At 39.2% G+C, this 23,643-nt stretch overlaps 4 protein-coding genes and 1 long non-coding RNA gene across 5 annotated transcripts; 1 reads left to right on the forward strand and 4 right to left on the reverse strand.

The window, feature by feature from the left end:
* Positions 1-2,026: 2,026 nt before the first annotated feature.
* On the reverse strand, positions 2,027-3,027 carry LOC108812407 (tRNA-uridine aminocarboxypropyltransferase A). The gene has a single exon (XM_018584660.2). It carries the CDS (start codon positions 2,888-2,890, stop codon positions 2,150-2,152), a length of 741 nt encoding a protein of 246 aa, XP_018440162.1. The 5' UTR covers positions 2,891-3,027; the 3' UTR covers positions 2,027-2,149.
* Positions 3,028-3,104: 77 nt separating this feature from the next.
* LOC108812406 (probable glycosyltransferase STELLO1) lies at positions 3,105-6,434 on the reverse strand. Its single transcript, XM_018584659.2, has 3 exons — positions 4,415-6,434; positions 4,193-4,319; positions 3,105-3,777 (listed from the first exon to the last, which is right to left on the reverse strand). Exons 1-3 carry the CDS (start codon positions 6,133-6,135, stop codon positions 3,301-3,303), a joined length of 2,325 nt encoding a protein of 774 aa, XP_018440161.2. The 5' UTR covers positions 6,136-6,434; the 3' UTR covers positions 3,105-3,300.
* A 622-nt stretch (positions 6,435-7,056) lies between these two features.
* LOC108813078 (insulin-degrading enzyme-like 1, peroxisomal) lies at positions 7,057-13,331 on the reverse strand. Its single transcript, XM_018585514.2, has 26 exons — positions 13,107-13,331; positions 12,943-13,018; positions 12,714-12,781; positions 12,533-12,624; positions 12,359-12,432; positions 12,227-12,270; positions 11,956-12,007; positions 11,713-11,835; positions 11,512-11,624; positions 11,258-11,420; positions 10,748-10,840; positions 10,527-10,612; positions 10,341-10,427; positions 10,076-10,179; positions 9,734-9,836; positions 9,544-9,639; positions 9,280-9,469; positions 9,118-9,179; positions 8,928-9,032; positions 8,629-8,830; positions 8,349-8,557; positions 8,124-8,248; positions 7,995-8,046; positions 7,812-7,898; positions 7,606-7,728; positions 7,057-7,506 (listed from the first exon to the last, which is right to left on the reverse strand). The coding sequence occupies exons 1-26, from the start codon at positions 13,242-13,244 to the stop codon at positions 7,261-7,263; spliced, it is 2,913 nt and encodes a 970-aa protein (XP_018441016.1). The 5' UTR covers positions 13,245-13,331; the 3' UTR covers positions 7,057-7,260.
* Positions 13,332-15,311: 1,980 nt separating this feature from the next.
* LOC108808844 (protein DUF642 L-GALACTONO-1,4-LACTONE-RESPONSIVE GENE 2-like) lies at positions 15,312-16,667 on the reverse strand. The gene is made up of 3 exons (XM_018580942.2): positions 16,588-16,667; positions 16,010-16,507; positions 15,312-15,875 (listed from the first exon to the last, which is right to left on the reverse strand). The coding sequence occupies exons 2-3, from the start codon at positions 16,458-16,460 to the stop codon at positions 15,352-15,354; spliced, it is 975 nt and encodes a 324-aa protein (XP_018436444.1). The 5' UTR covers positions 16,461-16,507; positions 16,588-16,667; the 3' UTR covers positions 15,312-15,351.
* A 1,655-nt stretch (positions 16,668-18,322) lies between these two features.
* On the forward strand, positions 18,323-22,539 carry LOC130496544 (uncharacterized). The gene is made up of 4 exons (XR_008935705.1): positions 18,323-18,438; positions 21,527-21,614; positions 21,688-21,878; positions 22,309-22,539. It is a non-coding gene; the product is annotated as an uncharacterized LOC130496544 (long non-coding RNA).
* The last annotated feature ends 1,104 nt before the right edge of the window (positions 22,540-23,643 follow it).

Genomic DNA, 23,643 nt, shown 5'->3' on the forward strand with positions numbered 1-23,643 from the left:
GTATGAAAAAAGAGTTGACAAGTTCAACCAACCAACTTGAAATGTCGACAACGAGTAAATACTATTTGTACAAATAAATATAAAATAAATATTAAGAAAACACTTCAAAGTGAGTAGTTTTAGTTTAGATATATGGATTGCAATATTGCATATAGTCAAGACAGCAAAACTCAGTTGAAAATTTACTCCATGCAGACTTTGTTTTGTTATTCGTTCTGTATGATATACCAACGAAATGACTCATTACAAAAATGACTTAATTTGACTAAGTTTGATCTCCATCAAAATTGAATATCGATGGACCACAAAAAGGGATATGATCAAATGATCTATAGAATACGGTTTTGTTTTGATGACTGAATATTACGTGCTTTAGGAATTAGGCGTATATTATAACATCAAGGCTCAAAAAAGCCGAAAACATATCATGTGAGTGTGCAATTAAAGAAGTGTCCCAAAGTTATATGATCGCAAAATGGTCCACGACGAAATTGCCTCAGTTTATCACCTCACGTGGAAGGTCCCATGTCCCATGTTTTTTCTTCTTTTCAAGTTATTATTATATAGTCTATCTAATCAGAGCTATTGATGTAGAAGTACAAGTACAAGTTTTTTCCTGTAAACTAACTGAATAACTTTTATCACTCGGTGTAACTTACATAGAGAAAAAAAAGAACTGTTGGTGTTTCTATGATTTTAACAATTGAGCCCCTATAAGAAATTAAATACAAGTCTGGTTCCCATACAACACTCATAAGTAGCAATGTCAATTGGGCGGGCCGGGCGGGTCTGGGCGTGTCCGAATGGGCTTCATTTTTTTGCTGGACAAATTTGGTCGAAGCCCAAATGGGACCATAACCAAATGAGACCATAACCAAATAAGACCATGATTTACTAGATTTGTTGGGCTGTCCAAATAAGCCCAAATGGGACTCAAAAGCGGAGAAGAATCGATGAAGGAGAAAGAGAGTCGATGAGGGAGGAGGAGAACCGAAGACGGCGAAGAAGGATCGACGAAATCACAGAAGATCCGACGAAATCGCAGAAGAATCGCACGAAATCGACGAAAACGGTGGAGAAAGAAGTGATTTGCATTTTTCCCAATTTTAGAAAACCCTAGACATTTAGGTTTATTGGGCGGCCCATGTCCAAATGATTAAGCCCAGTGTAGCCTACGGACGTAATTGGGTTTGTCCATTTGGACAAAAATTAATTATGGTCCAATATGGTTTTGTCCATTTATGTCCATATCTATTTGGACATGGGCCGCCCATTAATAGCCTGCCCAATTGACATCTCTACTCATAAGTACTGATTCGCAACATGGATTGCGATAAAGAACAGAATCCCCAAAGGTGATAGAATATCACAGTGGAACATGGGAGCTCAAACTTTCGAGTATGAAAGCAATGGGTGCACTTGTTTATAAGAAGGTCATGGAAACATAGTTTTCTTTTAGATGATGGACATTTTCACTTTTTTTTCTTCTAACTTTATCAAAAACAGACTGCATTAAAATCACACATGTTATAAAAGGAGTTTATTCAGTTAAATAAATTCAAAAAGAAAAAAATATATACAAGTTGATCATGAACCATTGGGTGGATTTGGAAGTTGTCTAAGCGACAACATGATAAATTTGGTTGAAAAGAATGTCGTCGGCATTACATGTAGAGATGGAGAGTTTCTTTGGACTATTATAGCATATGCTTAAGTGAAAAGGAGTATCTATTCCGCCATTTTTGAAAGGGAGTGTGCCAACCTACTCAAAATGATTGAAGAGCCCGTTGATTAAATCAAACTTCAAAAACAGAATTAAAGGATTTCTCACAACTTATATATCGCCTAAATGTATGGTGATGATATCTTTTGCTAAAAAGACAATATTCACGAGACATTTCACTATTCTATATAAATCATTCATAACCAGTTATCGAACGGATCTTTCAAACACTCGTAAGTAAACAATTAACTAAGCTCAACTTAGTTAGTACGAGTTTTGCTGAACAAAAAAAAACATTTCATGTAAGTTCTTAATGGATCTTCAATCATCATATAATTAATTAATTCAACAACAGTGGATTAGTGTAATCAAAATTGTTATCAACAATCCAGTGTAAAAAAAAAAAAATCCTCTAAAAGACCAAACTCATTCTTCTTCTTGTCCAAAAGGTTGCTGGTTCTGTAACCTCTTCTTCAACAACTTAGGCCTTGGTCTCATCGGCTTCAAGAACTCAGACTGCAACCTCACCATCTCTTTCAACACGCTAATCAGCTTCCTCTCGATCACCTCCCCGTCCGTCTCCAAAGCTCCCAAGCACCGCGCGACCGCCTCCGCCGTGCTCACGCACCCGCCGACAGGCTCCTTCCTCAAAAACAGCTCCGAGTCGTAGATGCTTCCCCCGCTCACGGACTCGTCCACCCCCTCGTCCAAACACACCCTCACGGCCCCCGCCTCTCTCAAAACCTCCTCGCTGGCCTTCACCATCTCCTTCGCGTGCTTCCACGTCGCGTCGAACACGACGAGCCTCAGCCGCGAGGTCCGGTGGAGGTTTCGGGATTTGAACTCGGATAGGGTGACGGCGGGGGAGGAAGAAGATGACGACGGCGGGAAGAGGTAGATCGTGCGGGAGGTTTCTGCGGCGGTGGTGGAGGAGGAGAGGTGGTGGTGACGGAGGCGGCGGCCGGGGATTGTGGTGACGTTGAGTAAGGATTTGACGAGGAGAGGTGTGGTGTTGAGTTTGTGGCGAGACTCGTGTGGGTGGTGGAGGATGAGTATCTCTGTGTTCGTCGGGATTGGCTCCGATGGTATGACGTGGCAGATGCAGATTGGTTTTGGACGGTCGCATGCGCTGCAGATCTGACGGCGTTTCGCGTCTGCCTCCTCCATCGTCACTGCTCTGCACACGCGAGAACGATTCGTATAGTGTAAATAAACCCTGAAACGACGTCGTCTTGGCTTATCGATGAGACGGCGTCGTCTTGACTTATCGATGATACGACGTCGTCCCCACTTATCGATGCCAAGCTTCCTTGTGGCATCTTCTTTCTAACCTTGTTTCCGACTCTCTGCATCATTTTCTTGTCTTCATTGATGAAGGGACTGATCTTAAAAGGGAAACATTATACACTCACAAAATGTATGTTTTACAGTGGAACATTACATGACTTTCCCCCACAATCATCTGAAGGAAAAAAAATCAGAAAATGGAACAAAAAAGAATAACAGACACAATCTTTGTATAACTCTCTGTTTCTACTATTGCAACCTCCTACACCCTGACTCATCATCAGTCATCATCATACCAATTCCATTAGTAGCGGGTCCCCTTCAGCCATTTTCCCAACCAGTTTAATGAAATCTTGTTCACTCGATATGCTCCACGGATGAACAGCAGGTGCTTGAGCAGAATACAGACCCAAAGAAGAATTAAACGAAGAAGATTTCTTCTTATATACCATCGAACCGAGAACCGGGTCAAAGTTCTGAGGCGAATCCATCGACGTGAAGAACATTGGCACAGCCACTTTGTAATGCAAGTCCATGTCTCCCACGAGATCAACAAGGTCGACAAAGTCTGTTACAAGCCGTTTAGGCACGTAGAATACCTCTGAACTGCATACCGTTAACGTGTCGAGATTGTTCTTGGCTGCTTCCTTGTAGTTAACTTGGAAATGAGCCGGCATTGTGCTTACGGTTCTCTTCACTAACTCTGCTTGTACAGAGAGCCAATCAGACTTCCCGGTCAGTTTCACTGATGTCCATGACTTCGATACCTAAACAAAAAGTGTCACTGTAAGATCCAACATAGAGAAGTAGATTCTGGTAATTGAGAAGTATCATTCCTAGGCATATGCGTTTGGTGTTCCATTCGAATTATAAAAACTATTCAAAATCTAATTAAAATTAGTTAAACTACACAAACTAACTAAAAATATTCAAAGAACAAATAAAATCTACAAAAATCTTTAAAATACTATAAAATATCTAAATTACCTCAACCAATTTTATTTATTTAACTAATTTCAGATATTTTCAAGTTGTTCAGATTTCGGTTCGGGTTACCAGAATATTTTTTACTAATGGTTCAGATAGATGTCAGTTTTCTTGGTTCGGGTTAAAGTCGGGACTTTCGGTTTAGGGTAAAACCGCTCGAGGCCTAGTCGTTCCAATATGATGAGAATGTTATACCTTGTCTGTAGTCCAAATCTTAGTCTTGTCGGCTTGAAGTAGATTCCAGTAGTTGAGAACTGTATCATCTTCAACAAACAAGAACCCTTCTGCGCTGCTGTATCGATCAAATATCTTTGGTAGATGCCTGAAACATACATATACAACACATACCATAAGAAGCTCAAACTTTAATCAACACGTGTACTAATTAATCTTGAGAGAACATTCTTTCTTGCTTACTTGTAGATGTGATCTAGTTTGGCTTCTTCAACATAGAGATCTACGTTCTTCTGAGAGGACAATATCACAACGGTCTTGAACACTCTTCCGTAAAGCAACCTCCACTCAAGAGCTGTACGTTCAACAGGACCATTACAAAACATAACAAGGACAACGTTCCCAAAGTTCTTCCTCCACCTGATCAAGTTCCCTATCTCAGTGCTCACAGTCCCTGTCTCCTCAACACCAAGATGAACCGAAGGCACCTTCCTAGGAACAAACTCTTTTCTATCCCCATGACCGATGTTTGCTCGTGGACGATCCAGCTCCAGCGACATCAACCTCGGTTGTTGGTAACCGACGGTGATCAAATCCTGAAGCCAAGCAGACGTGAATTTCAAATCCTGTTCTGTCCAAAACCCTTCTTCAGCCATAGCAAAGCTCAGATCAAGTATCTTCTCAAAGAGACTATGCTTCTCCGATCTCCAAACGAGTAAGAACTTGATCAAACGACCAACATTGACGTGAAGATCCTTCTCCTCAGCAAAAGGGTAAGCCTCGATTCTATCGAACCGGTGAGCCGTCGGTGGATAAACAGCAACGTAACCACCAAGCTCCCACAACAGCCTCTGTCCCCAGTACCCTCTCAGCACATCAGACGCCATGGAACTAACCGAAACGGGAAGCATCAACCCCCAAAACGCAGACGAATGGTAAAGAGTATTAAACGAATTAACCGGAACCATCACACCTTGAGGCAACGCCACTTTAGGAGCATGCTCATCGAACCTAATATCAAAAGGTTCCAAAGTCGTCTTCCTGGTGAAGTAAAACACCGAATCAACATCAGGTAAACCGTTGGAGATCCCTTGCTGTATAAACTGCTTACCACCAAAGACCTCAGTGTAAAACTCTTCATGATTAATCTCGCCTACGTTCTCTAACGGCAAACCTCTAGGCCAAACCGAACGTTGCCCAAAATGAATATAGGGATTAACCACAGTCCTATTGGGGTTCTCGTGGCTATACTGTAACAACGGCTCTAGCTTAGAGTCTTCACCAACCAACTCAACGTCAAAGCACCTGCCTAGATCTCCACCGATCACTTCACCACGATCATCCGCGTCGTAGATCTTCTTAGCACCGTGCTGGATCGCGAACAAGTAACCAACGCTCTTCCTCACGAAAGAGTCATAAGGCAAGTGATCCAAAACACGGTAACCCAGCTCAGCCTGAGCGTCGAGAGACAGAAAGATCGAACCTTTGAGACTCCAATCCTTGGGAGTCATCGAGTTTCCGACCGCTAGAACCTGCCATCCTCGGATCTTCACCAAACCTTTAAGCTCCTCCGTCGGATACTTCGTCACCGACACCACGATCCACTTCTCGGTGACGAAGGAGGAGTAAGGGGAGGTCTTGTCGGGGAGGACCTGGATCGAGTTCCATTTGATCTGAGGGCGAGCGAGAGGCTGGATAGACTGAGTTGACTGGGACTGGAAACAGAGGAGGGAAGCGGTGTCGGTGGTGTTGTAGAGGAAGAAGAAAGCTGCGACGGTGACGATGGAGAGAGAGACGATGAAGATTCGAGAGAGATTCTCTGAGACCCAAGTCGAAAAGTCTAGGTTTTTGGGTTCGCTGAATCGTCGGATCTGCTGATGATGAGTAGTAGTAGTTGGGAGCTCTCTGATCTGAGACTTCGCCGACGGCTTGGTCTTCGGCGCGTCGCGATCCTGAACCAACATCGGATCGAAAAGCTCGAAACTTTTTTAAAACCTTTGTCTGAATCAGGACAAGTTTCAAAGTTTTGAGATTTGTGGTTTTTTTTTTCAGACAAAAGAGACTTCGGTTTGGTGTACTGTCTGGAATGTAAATGGGCGGTGGTTGGGGATTGATGTTTGCTTAAGCTTGAATTTTAAAAACTTGGAAAGCGAAGGGTGGTCTGCGAGCTGGAAGGTGTTTTCTTCTTTATTATCGCCAAAGAGACAACTGAACACTAGTTCTTGCTGTGATCTTGTAGGACCAGGCAAGCCATCACATGAAAGCAAACGCTAAACTACTTATTAAAACTAGTAGTGGGCTACTTGCTAAGCATGGTTATTTGTCACTGAATCCAATTGGATATCTAAATAAACCCAAATATATAATTATTACCAGAATAATAGTTGAGATATAAATAAATAATTCAACTAGTCAATTTGATATGATATTTTATAATATTTGAATCTGAAAAAATTATTAACGGATCTCAGATTTAAATGTTAGTAAAGTATTATAGAATTTACCAATGCAAAATTTTCACATTTTTTTCAAGCAATTACTTAAAACACTTTAATATGAAACTATCAATGTAAAAAAAAAACATCAATGTAAAAATTCCAGTTTTAAATTTAAGAGAACATAGAGAAAGGTTACAAATGATTCCCTCTGTTTCTTTTTATAAATGTTTTATCATAAATACTCAAATTAAGAAAAAAATTACTTCTATTAAAAATATTTGATTACAATAAGAATGTAACCAAAAATAATTAATTATTGCTATTTTTAACAAATAAGACAAAAACTATAAATTAACTTTTAATATTTTAATCAATTGTTTTAAAAGTTTTAAGAAAATTTCAAAAACATTAACAAATTGAAACAAAAATAGTCTCTAAAACATCATACAGAAAGAAACAGAGGAGGGAGTAACATTAGAGTCATCAATGTTCACTCGGTTTTATTCTATCAAATCTGTAAATGACTGAGATTCTGTTTTCTAGCAACTGATGCCAAATGAAGGTTCACTTGTATTTGTTCTTACAACGAGAGATGATCAAAGAGAACAATTTGTTTTGTCTTTGTATAATGATAAAATGAGATTCAGCTCCTCACAGTTTGGGTTGTCCGCATCCTCTGAACGACCCGTGAAGAGGCTGGGACTTTCTGAAACCAACAATATCTTCGATTTCAACACATGGTGATGGGACTTCATTTTTGTCACTTGCCATTTCATTCAAATGCTGGCTCCCATACACTCTTATGCTCAGCGACTTCTTCCTTGCTGCTCCAATCTTGATGTACTCCTCGAAGAAATCTACCAACTCTTGCTTCTGAAGCTGCCTCAGTGCAGTAACCTGTCCACAAAGAACACCCCCATTCGTTCGCTCAAAACAGCCTTTATACTCGCTTGAACTGATCTTAAAAGTGATTTGGTTTTATTCTTAGTTTGGTACCTCTGCCTCTTTACGGTTGAATTTGAGTGTTCCCCTTTGAATCTCTTGCCAGTAAAACCGGGACTCTTCCTTCAGGTTCTTGTATTTTTCAAGCTTCATGTCTATCAAAGCTGTTACATTGCTCTTGAGAAAAAAAAAGTAACTCATGTCAGTTAATCACTCTTGTTCAGGATCCATATTGTACAGCTAAGATTCACCCATCTCACCTTGAATTCCTCATCACTCATCTCACGGAGTTTACTCTCAAAGTTTTTCAGTAAAGACTCCACCCTCGAATCAATATGTCCAGGACCCTGTTTAAAACCATCAACACCCAAAGGCTAAGTAAGGAAAGAGCGCTAAAAGGTTGTTATTAAATAAATTGGATCTTTCAGAGCCGTTTTTGGTACCTTCACTGATGACTGGATAATGAACTGTACACCATAAATGCCAGAATCGTTCCTAAGTTTCAGAAAAAAGCATATGATTAGACAGAATGCAGAGTAGGACATGGGAGGGGAAAAAACAACAAATGTTACCTCTGAGCAAGTGCAGTGATGTAACCAAGTTGCTCCACCGTTCTAAGTTGGTGAAAGGTGGCTTGCTTTGCAACGAGACCAAATAGCTGAAGCTTAATATTCATGGCAAAGTCATCTCTGTGAACCTGTTTGTGGCAACCGAAGTTTCAGTTAGTCAACAAAACACGAAGAAGCTTCATATTGATCAAAATCGAAAGCCATCTTCTAATCTGAACAAGTAAGTACCTGAATATAGTGTACTAGAGCAGAGTTTTCATCACTGGGGTTCGAGCCATCTTGGTGGTAGAAATACTTCATTCCTTCTTCGAGCTTCACAACTCTATTAGTAAGGTGCTGGGATGGGAACAACGGTCGGCACTTAGGCTTTGGATCATTAAAAAGAACGTCTTCAACATGCTTAACCATCGACTCGGCTTCGTTGCCCTCCACATTACCTGAAAACGAAGTAAAGATATTTTTGAACACCAAGACAAGGTCCATGGGGGAAAAATCCTAATCTTAGTACCTGCTATATAACACTCAATAAATGTCCTTGATAACAACATTGGGACAAACTTAGCTACATCTTCAGCTTCCAAATGAGAAAGAACTTCTAGTTCCTCTGTCCAAGGCCAGGTTTGATCTTGTAATATCAGCGAGCAATAATACATTGCTTGGTGATATGGCTGTCGGTATTTGTAGTTTTGATACTCTTTTGTCACAGTTTCCTAGTAAACAAACACAGAAAAGTAATATCATAGATTTAATGATCATCTAAATTGCAAACTTTAAGTAATAAAGAGAGACAAAGCCAAACATAAGCACCTTGATAACAGCAAACCTGTCAGGTTTAACTTCAAAATTGGCTATCTTTTCAATAACAGTTTCCAGCAAAATCCTTAACTTGTGATTGTAACCAAGAAGGGTCAACTAGGAGGGAAAAAGAAAAAGGCATTAGCACAAAAGAGGGGCAAATGCATTGTGGTATAAATGAGGCTAATGAAAAAAAACTCACCTCGAAACCATTGTCTGAAAGGCTCACACCATAGTGAAGACCAGCAACTTGTGCATAATAAGCTAGAACATAGAAGAGGCAAAGAGTAAGTGGGCAGATTCCATGATATAACATCCTCTAGTTGAAAGAAAAAATCTGAGGGAAGTGTCGATTAGAACTTACCATATTCATTTAAATAGTCCATCAACAATCTCGTGAAGATATCTGTAAGAACTGCTGCGTCCGGAGAGCTGACAGCGAGAGGACAATTGAAATCCATCTTGAAATATGCCTTTGGTTTCGAGAACATCGTATCTGGCTTGTACCACAGTCTCGAGAAAGGCGAGTTTCTCAACATAACTGGGACAGTCTCCTGTTTCATAACTTGATCACATTAGAACACCGCTTCATACATTAAGAGAATAGCTAGTATAGTGAAGGTTTAACCTTATCCTTAGCATCCTTTAGTGACAAATCTGTAGGAATGAAGACATTAGGCGCTGGTAGATGCAGGTTTACATCAGGAGCAGACTTCACCCACTCCTGTAATTATTTTACATAAACCAAAAAGATTAACAAGGCAAAAAATCAATAAACGAATCATTTCGAGTAAGTATATAACATATCAAATGTGAACCTGAATGGTAGAGCTGCTTATCTTCTCAAGAGAATATGCAGTGTTATACCATGGCTCATTCTTGTCCGTTTGTCCTTCAAACTTCTGTGACTCCCAAAGGATTCTACAGAAACAAGACAACAGTTTGGTTATATCATTAGACAAAAGAAAACTGCCAAAAAAGCTAATGAAGATATAACAATCATATTCATGCCGTGCTCAGATATGTTAAGAGAGTAAAAGAAATAATGGTGGGATTAGCTTAGCTTAGGTATAAACTCATGATTTGATCATCAGTTAAGTGTATTATAGGCAGCTACCCAAAAGAATTATAGGTCACTTAAAGATCACAAGAAGACTTACCGAGCATTACTAGGAGAAAGCTCATCTACAACCTTTTGTATAGTGGCTGGATTAAATTTAGAAGGCAGTGACAATCCAACCAACCAGTCCCTAGTCGGAAATATCTGAAATATAATTACCAAGGATACATAAGATGTAATGGTTGTTAACATAGTAACAGAGATAAAGGTATATTCTTCATTTTGTTCATTGTTAAGGACACAAGATGTATAGATCAGATCACGTTTAGAAAGATTACAAGGAACAAAAAAGAAAAATTATTTACCTGCATGTTTGATGCAATATCCACTATATAAGACATTGGTGGTGTTTTGTCTTGATAATGAAATTTTGTCTCGCAAATAGCTGCGAGCTTCAATAATAACAAGAGATGTATCAAAGCCTTATTCTTAGGATACTAGCAACATAAAAGTTTTTTTTTTAAAAAAGAAAGAGAAAACAATAGCAATACCTCATCAAAAATCCACTGACAGACACCAGTCTGTTGTAATAGCTGAATGTATTTGAACAGCAACCCCAATATATCTTGCATGTGCTCTGTAAACCCACCAATGAGGAGAAACAATAATTTATCAACGCACTAAACACCAAACACAGTCATACTAGCGCTATTCAACACAAGAACGAATATGACAGTTGTGAACTTAAAAGAAACACAGTAGATAAACCCACCATGACCAGCATCGGTAAGGTCAATCGAAACGGTGAAGAAAGAATAATCAAGAGTCCAATCTCCTTCTCCAGCACCAAGTCCCGTTGCCCAACCTGCAAGCAATAAGACAAATTAAGCAAGAATTTTTTTAAAAAAATGTGTAATTGAGCATTTGTATTACATAAGCAACCAGTCCTATCCAAGAATTATGTAGACTCGGCTAGAATAAAACTCTCCAGTGCACTAAGACGCCCATTTTATATAAACGATTCTCCAAAATGAAATTACAAATATCTAGAAATTAACATTCAAAAGTGTCTTGTCACATGTCTTGTAGGTCAGAAAATAAATAGTCAGCAATAACATAGATGAAGACATAACTCTATATGAAGTATGCGCAATTCAGCAGCAGCAACCTATCCTAGACAAAGGCGTATAACACAAACAATAGAACTACTTCTGAATCCATTGTCCCTCCTATGAAGAATCTAGTGTAAAACCAATTAGTATGTGCCACAAAGAAAGTATACCCAAAGTTTTCAAGGCATGAAACAAACTTCCTTCGCCTTCATGTCCAATTAGATGGCCAAGGTACCGGCATGGTGCTTCTTCGTAACGATGAATGCTAGGAGTTACGGGCCACGAAACGTTGAGCTTGTGTCCTTGCTTTATAGGAACAGCCTTCACAAGAATCTAAAAAAACCCGAAATAATTAATAAAACAGCACCATCTCAGAAAACATCCTTAGCATGAATATACTAGATTTACGGAAAGGAACAGAGACCTGCAAATGGTCCGAAGTGCATGGCTGACCAGGGAATCTAGGGATAGTTTTGTTGGTGTTTTGGACTTCCTGGAACATCCCTTCCACAAGATCTTGAATCTTGTCAAGGCTTTCTGAAAAATATCCAGAGCAAAGACATCAGTATTGTTAATAGAAAGAAAGAGAATTGTGACTTATGTTGTGCTAGTAACAAATAATTACCCTTCCCATATACAACGAGGTGCATGATGTTGGCAGAGTAGTGTTCTTTATAGAACTTAATAAGCTCACTCGTTGTATCAACTCCTTTCGCTTGGGGTTTTACATGAAGTGTATCCATGTTTCCTAAAGCACAAATCTCACTTTTTTAGTATAAGAAAAGGATTTGGAATTCAAATACATCACGATAAGTATCATTCCATTCATTGATAGCAAAAACAGTGGAAATAAAAATAGAATAAAGACCTGTGCTAAATTTGTGAAAGGGATGGTCTTCTTTGCTTAGATGCTTCTGTAACTGTTATCAAGGGGAAAAATGACGGAAAGAAGTACAAGTCAGAAGGTTCTACGATGTTAGATATGTCATATACCTCAAGGCAAGTAAAGATCTGTCAAAAAAAAGTTCTTTTTCACAATCATTTGCTCAAAAGTGGTAATACCAACTCAATGGGTCGGAAATTTTTTTTTTTAAAAAAGAAATAGCTAAGCTAATTGTTGTATAGAACCAGAGCTATACCTGTCTCATTCGCCAACCATCAGAGAGTAAGTTTTTCTGATTCTCTGGATACAAAAAAAAAGTAACTCATTATAATATGTTTTAAGTTCAAGGACTACCGCAAGATAAACATTAAACGAAAGAAATGTGAACCTGAGTCAACAGCCTTAATCTCCCTCATGGTGGCATCAGCTGACATTAGCGGTTTGATAAAGAACTGAGCAAACCTGGTTCAGTAAGTTACCGCAAGAATCTTAGGACAGAAAAGATAGTGGGTAACAGAACAGATTAGTTAGCAACAGAAAGAAGAAGAAAAAACAATTATACCTGTCCAAAGCCTCACTGAAACAATCAGCATTAATATCGAAATGGTAGTTTGTCTCTTCAGAGGATGTATACGCGTTTGTGCTCCCTCCATGCTACAAAGATTCCATAAATCTCTAAAATTAACACCGTGTGGATTAAGAGAAGAAACAAACAAAAGAACAATATGTATTATTATTATTACCTCAGTGATGTACTTGGAGTAACTATCTTCCTGTGGATATTTCTCACTTGCATAGAATAGCATATGCTCTTCAAAAAAAAACAACAATAAATCATTATTACATAACCACTCCATAGACATCACAAAAATACAATTTGAGTCCCGATTGAAACATTCCATTGGGCACACAAATCAACACAATTATAATTAACAAAAGTACAAGACTTTGGAGGATTCAATTTCAGCGTACCAAGGAAGTGAGCTAAGCCTTCTAGCCCTTGTGGGTCAGAGAAAGATCCGATACTAACGCTCATTGAAGCAGCACACTTTGAATTTAAAAAAAAAGGATCAAACTTTATGAATCAGTAATAGATTTTAAAAGTGAATTCAATATGAACTGGAGCGATCTCAGACCTTATCGGTGTCGGGATCGCTGATCAACAGGACTTGGAGGGAGTTCTTGAGGACAATCTTCCTGTATTCTCTGTTGTCCGTACGTGGCTTCAGTATCTCGGCGCCGTCCACCGTCGTGCTCAATTTCTCGACGGCCATCTTCGTTAGGATAGTTTCGTCTGGCTTCGGTGTGTGTGTGTGTCTTTGTTCTTATTCGCTGTCTGAATGAAAAGGTTATCGATTTCTTCTTCTTCTAACAGAGGAGAGAGAAGTTATATAGTGTGCTGAGGTCTACGTCTGAATAGATCTAACGGTGCGCATATGGCCACGCCATCCCGATCCGGGAGCGTAGCGCAAGCAATAAATCATCATAGAATAATAATCTGGTTATAAATATAATTATTACGGTATAATATCTATAAATTAATATTTGATTAAATTAATAAATTTATTCGAATTAATTCAAAATATAAAATAATATTTTTATAGAATTCTGTCTAAATATATAATTCAATAAAATCATGAATTAAAATTTATGTATTAATATTAGCACAATAAAAAATATATTAATTATTTTATGTTCACAATATAGAATGCATCAATGTTTTTCTTAACATTTCAATATACTTTGATAGTTTAAAAATTATATTTTAAACAACACCTAAATTCTATTAGATATATTTTATATATACCAAGTAGTATAATAAAATAATATAAATTTGATTTTCTAAACTTTAATTAAATGTATATACAGTATAATCTAAAAATATTAAATTAATTTTATAAATTAATGAAATATCATAGTTTAAAATTATTAGTTTATAGAATTTTTACTTTATGTACTTATGAATAATGGTCCTATAAGTATTATTCCATTTAGAATTATTAGAGGCATACAATATAGTAACTCTTTAATGGTCTTTCTAAAACTTTTAACTTCTGTGGTTTTTTATATACTTATGAATAATGGTCCTATAAGTATTATTCCATTCAGAATTAACAAGAGGCATGCAATATAGTTTGACTCTGTAATGGTCTTTCTAAAACTTTTAACTTCTGCGGTTTTTATATTTGAATAATTTGAGACTCTTATTAAAGGCATACAATATAGTTTGATTTTGTAAAGGTATTTCTAATTTTTAACTTCTGTAGTTTTTATATTTAATTTGAATCCCTTACGTTAATGTGCTAGGGCTGCAAGTTTTATCCAAAGTGACCAAAGCTTTTGGTTTAGAAGTTTGATCTGATTATTTAAGATTGAATCGATGGATAATATTTCAAAATTAATTTAATACTATGATAAATTTGCATCTAGCGCGAAGTGAAACTATATAGGACAAAAAGTGAAGTTTGATAAGAAAAACATTTTATGATCAATTTATAAATGAATAAAGTGTACATATGTATTTTTTTCTCAACCATCAGTTCTATATAACCATAGCAATAAATCATTTAATTTTATAAAGTTTCATTCATCATGGACTTGCATCAATTGTTAAAGGCCAATTAAAATGAATAGGTTGGTTTTTATATTTTCGGTCAAAAAACATTATACCAACAGCATAGTATCATATAAACGAAAAAGGATTAAGTGTTTGTTCAACGATAATTTAGAGGATTTCAGTTTGACAAATAATCATAAATATGATCAAGATTGTACATATTATGATCATTTGTATTTTTTATAACAAAATGTTTATAGTATTAATCACTAAATTTCAGTGTGTGATTTTAACAATTATAGTAGTTTAAAAATTCAAAATAATATATATATTATTTTTAATCTTATATGGTTATGTGAATGTTTAATAATACTATAAAATGTAACAAATATTGTAGAGGATAAAAATTATTATCAAATATTTATTTTATTAAGTACCGTTAATTGTCATATTTATTGTAAATCACATTAGATAATTTGTAACTTTTATTTAAAGAACAGAAAAATTATTTGTGAATATTTGTTTAATGTATGATCTATCATATTATATACAATGATATACAATGGCAGCAGTGTAATATTGTCTAAAATCTTAGGTCTTTTTAGAACTGTGAAAATTATGGTGTTGACATCCAAGTGTGGTACTCAATATTACAATTTAGAAAATATCTCTCAGTTGATTCCTTATTTCTTTTTGATGTTTGCTGGAATTGAGTTGTAATGACTTCGACAACAACAAAAAAAGTCCAACAATAAATTGGTATTCTTTATTGAAAAAAACTATTGTAACATCTTAATATGAATAGAATCAAGAACCACAAATTGTTAATGGGCCGGGAGGACAACAACACTATCAAGAACAGGCCCACAAAGATGGCCGAAGTCATGAAGCTTAGTATGATAAAACGCGCTGTAGAAAGTTAGTCTGGTCCGGTCCGAATCGGCAACAAACCTAAAACGTCCAGTTTTGGAAACTCCCTTGCCTTCCGACGCAAAAGAAAGCTTAAACGGTTCTTGGCCTGCAAACGCCTCCACCGTCATCGACCCATGGCAGTCGTTTCGTGCGTCTCCCACCGTGAACGAGAGCATGTATGCCTCCCCGGCAACGGTACGAATGATCTGAGCGATTGCACTTTCTCTCCCGGCAACAAGCTCAACGGCTGCGTGTCCAGACGGCACCTTAAAATGACGGCTGTCGATGTACTTCACCGGTTTTAGAGATTCAATGATCCATCCCGGAAGGGGAGAGATTAAGTCTTGGATTCTTGCTGGAATCAAGATTCCGGTGGAGTAGTTAGCGAACACGTGTGGACCGATCTCGAACCCTCCATTTTTCACTAAGTTTCCTCCTATGATTATTACGAGGAAGATAAGTTAGATAACCGTGTGACATAGTAAATTCAGACCCTAAACGCAAAAAAAAAGTGTATATTGGCTAAAAACCTAACCGGTTAAGACCCGGTTAATTGGTTTAGCAATGTACCTCTGTTGTACCCGAGAGGAAGGATCTCTTTGATAGCGACGACATCTACGAGGGGTCCACATGTAGGGTCCTCTTGAACACCAGAGTTATGGAAAGTGATTTTAACCACATCCGACATTGCCTTGAAAGCCCAAGCGTACGTGTCTCCACCGTCTGAGCTAAAGACGGTCTGGATTGGAAGCTCGTCGGCCTGACCGGGAACAGAGACTTTGATGTTCTCGTCCTGAGCGCAACTCCTCATGGCTCCAAATGTTATTGAGTAGACAAAACCAGGATTCACTTTAACGTCTTGAGAGATGGAAGCTAAGCTTCCTAGTCTAACAGCATGGACCCCTCGTGGGACAGGGAAATAGAAGCCTCCGGGCTGAGCCCCACCGGAGACTAGCTCCACGTGGCCGGTGATTTGCCAGTGAGGGAGAGAGTTTTTGCCGATTATTAGTCGACCCTTCATGTTTGATTTGAGAGGGGTGTGCTCAAAGTTGCCATTTGGGAGAAGCCCTAATACACATAGAAAATGATAAATATTACAAAATCATATCCGATGAGGTAGTGATTATGCAAGGTGGTGAGTTTCTTACCATCGAGATGAGGAGCCCGACGTGGTGGGACGCTGGGAGAACCATGGCAGAGAGAGAGGATGAGAAGAAAGCAAAGAATGTGATAGTGTAGAGAGTATTAGCTTAGGTTACTTAGGTTAGAAGTTAACTTGATCTAGGTTTAGTGCAGAATAATAAATGACACACAAGATTTAACGAGTTCCCGGCCCTCGGCGCGGTACGTCTCGTGGGAGAACTTCTGCTCCCAAAATCCACTAGATCAAAGAGACACTAGTCACACCAAATTAGTGTACTAGATAGTTTGATTACAATAGGATCAACACAACTTAGCTATAGGATACAATCAACCTCCTTGGATACAATAGACTTAAGCCTAAGCTATTTATCCTTGTTGATGTCTCCTCTTCCTTGCTATATGACTTGTTGCTTGATCTCAGTTGCCGTAATCTGATATTTCCTTATGACTGCTTTACCTAATCAACAAGACTAACACTATATATATATGTGTTACGTATGTGATCAGGTGCATAAGTGGGAGTGGGCCTGCGCAAGACTTCGGCCCATAAGAGAATGCTGTATTTGTTGGCCCATTGAGCATGGGATAAACCCAAGCTTCTTCCACAAATCTCCACCAGCTTGGTTTAGGCCCAGCCTTGGCCCATATGGCAATTTATATTTTTTTTCTTCTTTCACCGACAGCCTCCTCTCCCCTTTGTCTCTTTGTCTTTTTAGACAAGTGAAGAGTCGATGAAACTCTTCCTCTCTCTCTTCTCTCTCACTCGTGAATCTCCTCTGTCGGAACAGACTCGATCTCACCGTGAGATATCGCCGATCGATTTGCCTCGCGATCGTAGCTCCGTGCATGAAGGTCTCGTTGGCTCCACCGCACCGGAGTTGCCTCTCCTCCTCTTTTCTTCCCTCGATGTCTATTCGCCAAGACGGCGATTCGACTTCTCCGACGACGGCTCACCTTGTTGTGAATACATCATCCTTCCCTTTTAACATCCCCAGGTACATCTAATCGTTCCTCTTCATGATTGATTAGGGTCATCTGTTAAGGATATTAAGTTGGTCTCGGGATTGTTTAGCTAACCAGTGGATTCTTTGATTTGCATGTCATCTTCGATGCCTCGTGTCTCTGTCTTCGGCCCTGACTGAGATTCTGACATGGTTCTGAGCTCACACCTGAGCTCCCTCGTCACGCTCCACCTCTTTTGTAGACAAAGAACCTGCCTTTTTTTTTTTTTCGAACTTTATGTACTGTGTTTCTCATTTGTCGACCTGACCCTCTCTGTATTGATTTCAGAGTTATGTTCAACCCGACGATAGGCTATCATCGTTTCTGGTGTGAAACCCCTTCCTGGGTCCGACGTTTGATTCAGCTCTAACTCGAGCCTGTTAACACAATGTCACGTTCTGATAGTAAGCTTCTCCTCAAATGCTCCTAGTTGTTTAGCTAACGTTCTCGAGCTTTGTTACTAACAACTCTGCCTTTGTTGCTTACTGTAGGTGTACTGTCTCTGAGATGGGTGTGATCTTCTCTGCAAGTTTACTGACCCTGACGTTTGCTTCTGACGCCTCATGAAGCCCTTTCAGAGTCACACTCTATTAAGACAGGAATGTCTGGTGGTGCACGATTACTCCACCTGAACCAGGAATTCCTCCTCGGTTCTCATTATCCTCCAGGTGATCCCTCCTTCTTTATTGACACTCCCTGTTGACTTTGTTTCCCATTTCGCACACACTGACTGTTTGTTTTGGATGTCTGTGTCATGCGAGGATGAGATTTCTTCAACTTGAATCACCTGGAGCGTCCTCAATCTTCTTAGTTCACATTCAAAAGCTCACAGCAAAGCTGGAACTTCTGACCAGGTACCGTCTTTGTTAGAAAATCTGCAGGGTTGACGTTAGTGTGAATCTTGTTTAGAACAATATCTCCTGCTTCCACTAGGTCTCGAATGTAGTTGAACTTGGTAGCTATGTGTTTAGTCTTCTCGTGGTTGACTGGATTTCTAGCTAGAGCTAGGGCACTTTGAGAATCACAGTAGAGATTGATCCCTTGTTGCTTGAAACCTAGTTCATTGCATATTTCTTTTAGCCACATTGCTTCTTTAGCTGCCTCGTTTAATGCCATGTATTCAGCTTCTGTAGTTGATAGTGCAACAACTGACTGTAGGCATGATTTCCATAAAATCGTATTCCCTCCAAATTTGAATGCATATCCTGTAACTGAACGACTTCTGTCTCTGTCTGTAGCATAGTCTGAGTCTGAATAACCTTCCACACATAAGGTAGAACTCTTCTTAAACGTTAGGTTAGACTCCACTGCTCCCCTTAGGTACCTTAGGACCCACTGAACTGCTTTCCAGTGTTCTCGTCCTGGTTTACTCATGAACCGACACACGTATCCTACTGCGAATCCCAGATCAGGTCTAGATCCCACCATGGCGTACATTAGGCTACCCACAGCGCTAGCATAGGGAATTCTTTCCATCTGAGATGCTTCCACTTTCCACTCATCATCTGTGAGGCTTCTCAATTTGATGTGTGATGCAGTAGGAGTAATCACAGGCTTAGCATCTAGCATCCCAAACGTCTTTAGGACTTTCTTAATGTAGTTGCTTTGAGATAAGACTAGTGTTCCTTTAACTCGATCACGAGTAATGTCCATGCCTAAGATTCTTGATGCTTTTCCCATGTCCTTCATCTCAAACTCGCCACTCAATTTCTCCTTAAGGTTCTTAATCACTTGCTTGTTTCCTGAGGCAATCAACATGTCGTCAACATATAGAAGTAGGTAAATGGCCTTATCAGTGTTAACATCCCTCATGTAGACACATAAATCTTTGCTACAGCGTTCAAACAACTGATCCTTCATGAAGCTGTTGAACCGATGGTTCCATCTTCTGGGGGATTGCTTCAAACCATACAGAGACTTCCTTAACAAGCACACTTTGTTCTCTGTCCCTGGCTTAATAAAACCCTCGGGCTGTTCCATTAGTATTCGCTCTTCTAGGCTTCCATGTAGAAACGCAGTTTTAACATCCATCTGTTCTAGTTCCAAGTCTAGGTTCACCACAATGCTGAGCATAAGTCTGATAGATACATGTTTCACTACTGGTGAAAATATTTCATTGTAGTCAATCCCTTCTTTCTGAGAATACCCTTTAGCCACTAGTCTACCTTTGTATCGCTCATCCTCAACTCCTGGAATCCCTGGCTTAAGCTTAAACAGCCATCTGCATCCAACGAGTTTTGCCTTAGCCGGCCTGTCTATTAAATCCCAGGTTCTGTTCTTCTTATGAGAATCCATTTCCTCTTCTGCTGCATTTTTCCATAATTTCTTCTGAGGGCTTCTCATTGCCTCAGCATAGGATTTAGGTTCTTGAATCTCCAAATCATCAATGACATTGAGCGCGTAAGCTACAAAGTTTCCATCTTCATACCGTGATGGAGGCCTCACGTTTTGTCTTCTTTCTCTATCTCTAGCTAGAACATAGTTATCCAGAGTTTCAGTGCCATCACTCGCATTTTCTTCCTCGTGATCACCTTCAATATCATCGTGATCTTGTTCTTCCTCACTCGAGTTGTTAGAGTCAGGTGATAATGATGATCCTTCTCCACCTTGATCAGATGGGCCTTTAGATTCAACTGAAGGGGTAGGCCCTCTGATTAAATCATCACTAAATGAAACCCTCTTCTTAGGTTGTTTTTCTGTTTCGTTAGCCTTCTTTGCTCCTGAGCTTTCTTTCTCTTTAGCAACAGTGTGCTTATACAACTCATCTTCGTTAAAGACAACGTTTCGGCTAGTTCTGCATCTGCCTTCATCTTCTATCCACACACGGTAGCCTTTAGTACCCATAGGATACCCCACGAAAACACCCTTAATGGCTCTCGGTCCTGTTTTCTCTTCAGTTATGTGAACATAGGCAGTGCATCCAAACGTTCTGAGGTGTCCCAAGTCGGGTTTAGCACCTATCCACACTTCTTCTGGCATCTTGAATTCTAGTGTAGAATTAGGTGATCTGTTGATCAGATGGATAGCAGTGGATGCAGCTTCTGCCCAGAAGCTTTGGTCTAAGCCAGATTCGGCTAACATGCATCTAACTTTATCCATGATGGTCCTGTTCATCCTTTCTGACACCCCATTCTGTTGAGGGGTGTAACTGCAGGTTCTGTGGCGCTTAATCCCAGCCTGCTTGCAGTAATTATCGAACTGCCTATTACAGAATTCCAACCCATTATCTGTTCTCAAACATTTAATTTTCTTCTCCGTCTTGGTTTCAACCTCAGCTTTCCATTCTCTGAATTTAGAAAACACCTCATCCTTAGTTTTAAGAAAATAAATCCAGACCTTCTTAGAGAAATCATCAATAAATGTCACGAAATACTTGTGCCCTGCAAGACTATCCGGTGTAGATGGAGAACCCCAAAGGTCAGAGTGAACATACTCTAGAATCCCTTTAGTCACATGCTTAGCCTTAGGAAAACTTTGCTTGTGAGATTTACCAATTATGCAGTGCTCACAGAAATCCAATGTCTTAACTTCCTTGTCAATGATAAATCCCTGTTTGACAAGTTCAGACATATTGTTAAGACTCATATGACCGAGGCGAGAATGCCAAACATTAGTCATATTTTTCTCAACTTTAGATAGATTGGCCTCTCCGCGAGAGACCGTCCCCTATAGATAATAGAGCCCCTGATGATACTTTCCTGAGATAACCGGTTTGTCATCTTTATAAAAGTTAACCATAAGATCCTTTCCTTCATATCTGCATCCTGACGTTTCTAACATACCATAGGAGATTAAGTTTCTGCTCATACCTGGCATGTATCTCACGCCTGTTAAAATCACAGTAGATCCATCTGGATTCATAATTTTAATCTTCCCTATTCCTTGTATGTTGCTGTGAGTATTATTTGCCATTAACACTTTTCCACCTTTGAATTCTTTCAGGTCAAATAAGAAATCCTTGTCGGGAGTGATATGAAATGAACATCCAGAGTCCATCACCCATTCATCCTTGGTGTATTGAGTACTCACGGTAAGTATCAATGGTTGCTTCGGTTATTCTGCTAGATTAGCTGAGTCTTGCGATTTATTTTGCCTTTTGTCAGGGCATTCACGCTTCCAGTGACCATCCTTGCCGCATATGAAGCAACCCTTGGAGTTTCTGTTGTTCCTGGGGCGAGATTTAGATCGTCCTTGTCTACTCTTGGACCTGCCCTTGTAACCTTTTCCATTGCCTCTGCCAGTTCTGTTGTCTGATCGGCCTCTCTCAACCATCAGACCTTCTCCACCTGATCTGGTAAACTTACCACTCTCTATCAACTCTCTTTCTTTTGATTTAGCTGCACCAGTGACTTCGGCTAAACTGAGTGTTTCTCTTCCATACTTAAGAGTCTCCTTGAGTTGATCATACTTATTCGGTAGAGAACTAAGCAGTAGAATAGCTTGAACTTCCTCTGATACTTCAACTTGCAAATTGTTTAAATCTGCCACTAGTTTTAGGAAGTCATCCACATTCTCATCAATAGATTTTGACTCAACCATCTTGAATGTGTAGAACCTGAGCTGTAGATAAATCCGGTTAGGTAGTGATGTCTCTGTGTACAAATTATTCAATGTACTCCACATTGCAGCAGCAGTCTCGCAATGTTGAATTTTCCTTAAGACTTTGTTCCCAACATTCAGCACAATCAGGTCCTTGGCTTTCTCTGATTTTTCAAATTTTGCAGGATCAATTACAGGTGCAGGCTTAACGATTCCAGCAAGCCCCTTTCCAGTGTCTTTCATGGCAGACTCTGGTTCATCCTTAGCATCAGGATCTTCTTTTAAAAGCTTCTCGTCAGTAAGTATAGCTTTTAAACCGAGCACTCCAAAATGAGCCATCATTCGTACTTTCCATAATGCGAAGTCACCATCGCCTTCGAACCGATCGATCTCGATGCGTTCTTTTGACTTCACCATTGAGCAGGTACTGTATTTCCCTCTCTTTCTCCCCTTAGTAACCTATATGTAGAACCGGAAGCTCTGATACCACTTGTAGAGAGTATTAGCTTAGGTTACTTAGGTTAGAAGTTAACTTGATCTAGGTTTAGTGCAGAATAATAAATGACACACAAGATTTAACGAGTTCCCGGCCCTCGGCGCGGTACGTCTCGTGGGAGAACTTCTGCTCCCAAAATCCACTAGATCAAAGAGACACTAGTCACACCAAATTAGTGTACTAGATAGTTTGATTACAATAGGATCAACACAACTTAGCTATAGGATACAATCAACCTCCTTGGATACAATAGACTTAAGCCTAAGCTATTTATCCTTGTTGATGTCTCCTCTTCCTTGCTATATGACTTGTTGCTTGATCTCAGTTGCCGTAATCTGATATTTCCTTATGACTGCTTTACCTAATCAACAAGACTAACACTATATATATATGTGTTACGTATGTGATCAGGTGCATAAGTGGGAGTGGGCCTGCGCAAGACTTCGGCCCATAAGAGAATGCTGTATTTGTTGGCCCATTGAGCATGGGATAAACCCAAGCTTCTTCCACAGATAGAGAGACATTTTTCTAAAGTTAAGAAACACTAGTCGTATTAATTAGTCCACTTAGATCAACGAGGGGCCTTGTGGGCTATATATAGAATAGGTAATTAACACTATTACATTAGAAAAAGCAAACAAGAAAAGACTAAGAAGCTTCATGTACATTCCTGGAAGTATAAAATACACATGTTTACGTTTCTTTTAAGAATAGATGATAGTTTTACCTCTTACATAGACGTATAATATAAAAGATGGGCGAACAGAAACTCGGGCCACGTTGAAGACCGCATCTTACTAGCCGCATTGTGTGACTTATTGTCTGTCATGTTATATCGATCGGTTATATAAAATCGAATGTTACTAATTAATTCTTACACGTCGAATATCTATATGTTTTGATTTATTAGTGGCACATCACAAGCGCAATTGAGATGAACATTAGTAATGCGATCCAAATTAACCTACCATGGATAATACTCAACCAGTTAACCAGATCTAAACTTTGGAGATCTGCTTAATGT

The sequence above is a fragment of the Raphanus sativus genome, chromosome 6, assembly GCF_000801105.2.
Source record: "Raphanus sativus cultivar WK10039 chromosome 6, ASM80110v3, whole genome shotgun sequence".
Lineage (NCBI taxonomy): Eukaryota > Viridiplantae > Streptophyta > Magnoliopsida > Brassicales > Brassicaceae > Raphanus > Raphanus sativus.

Coding starts and splice junctions, on each gene's coding strand:
- LOC108813078 (XM_018585514.2), bottom strand. CDS start 13,244: ATGGCCGTCGAGAAATTGAGCACGACGGTGGACGGCGCCGAGATACTG. Junction 9,470..9,543: donor TAAAGGATGCTAAGGATAAG/GTTAAACCTTCA, acceptor GTTATGAAACAG/GAGACTGTCCCAGTTATGTT. Junction 7,899..7,994: donor TTATCCAGTCATCAGTGAAG/GTACCAAAAACG, acceptor GGTTTTAAACAG/GGTCCTGGACATATTGATTC.
- LOC108808844 (XM_018580942.2), bottom strand. CDS start 16,460: ATGAAGGGTCGACTAATAATCGGCAAAAACTCTCTCCCTCACTGGCAA. Junction 15,876..16,009: donor TCCTCTCGGGTACAACAGAG/GTACATTGCTAA, acceptor TAATAATCATAG/GAGGAAACTTAGTGAAAAAT.
- LOC108812407 (XM_018584660.2), bottom strand. CDS start 2,890: ATGGAGGAGGCAGACGCGAAACGCCGTCAGATCTGCAGCGCATGCGAC.
- LOC108812406 (XM_018584659.2), bottom strand. CDS start 6,135: ATGTTGGTTCAGGATCGCGACGCGCCGAAGACCAAGCCGTCGGCGAAG. Junction 4,320..4,414: donor AAACTAGATCACATCTACAA/GTAAGCAAGAAA, acceptor TGTATGTTTCAG/GCATCTACCAAAGATATTTG. Junction 3,778..4,192: donor AGATTTGGACTACAGACAAG/GTATAACATTCT, acceptor CTTTTTGTTTAG/GTATCGAAGTCATGGACATC.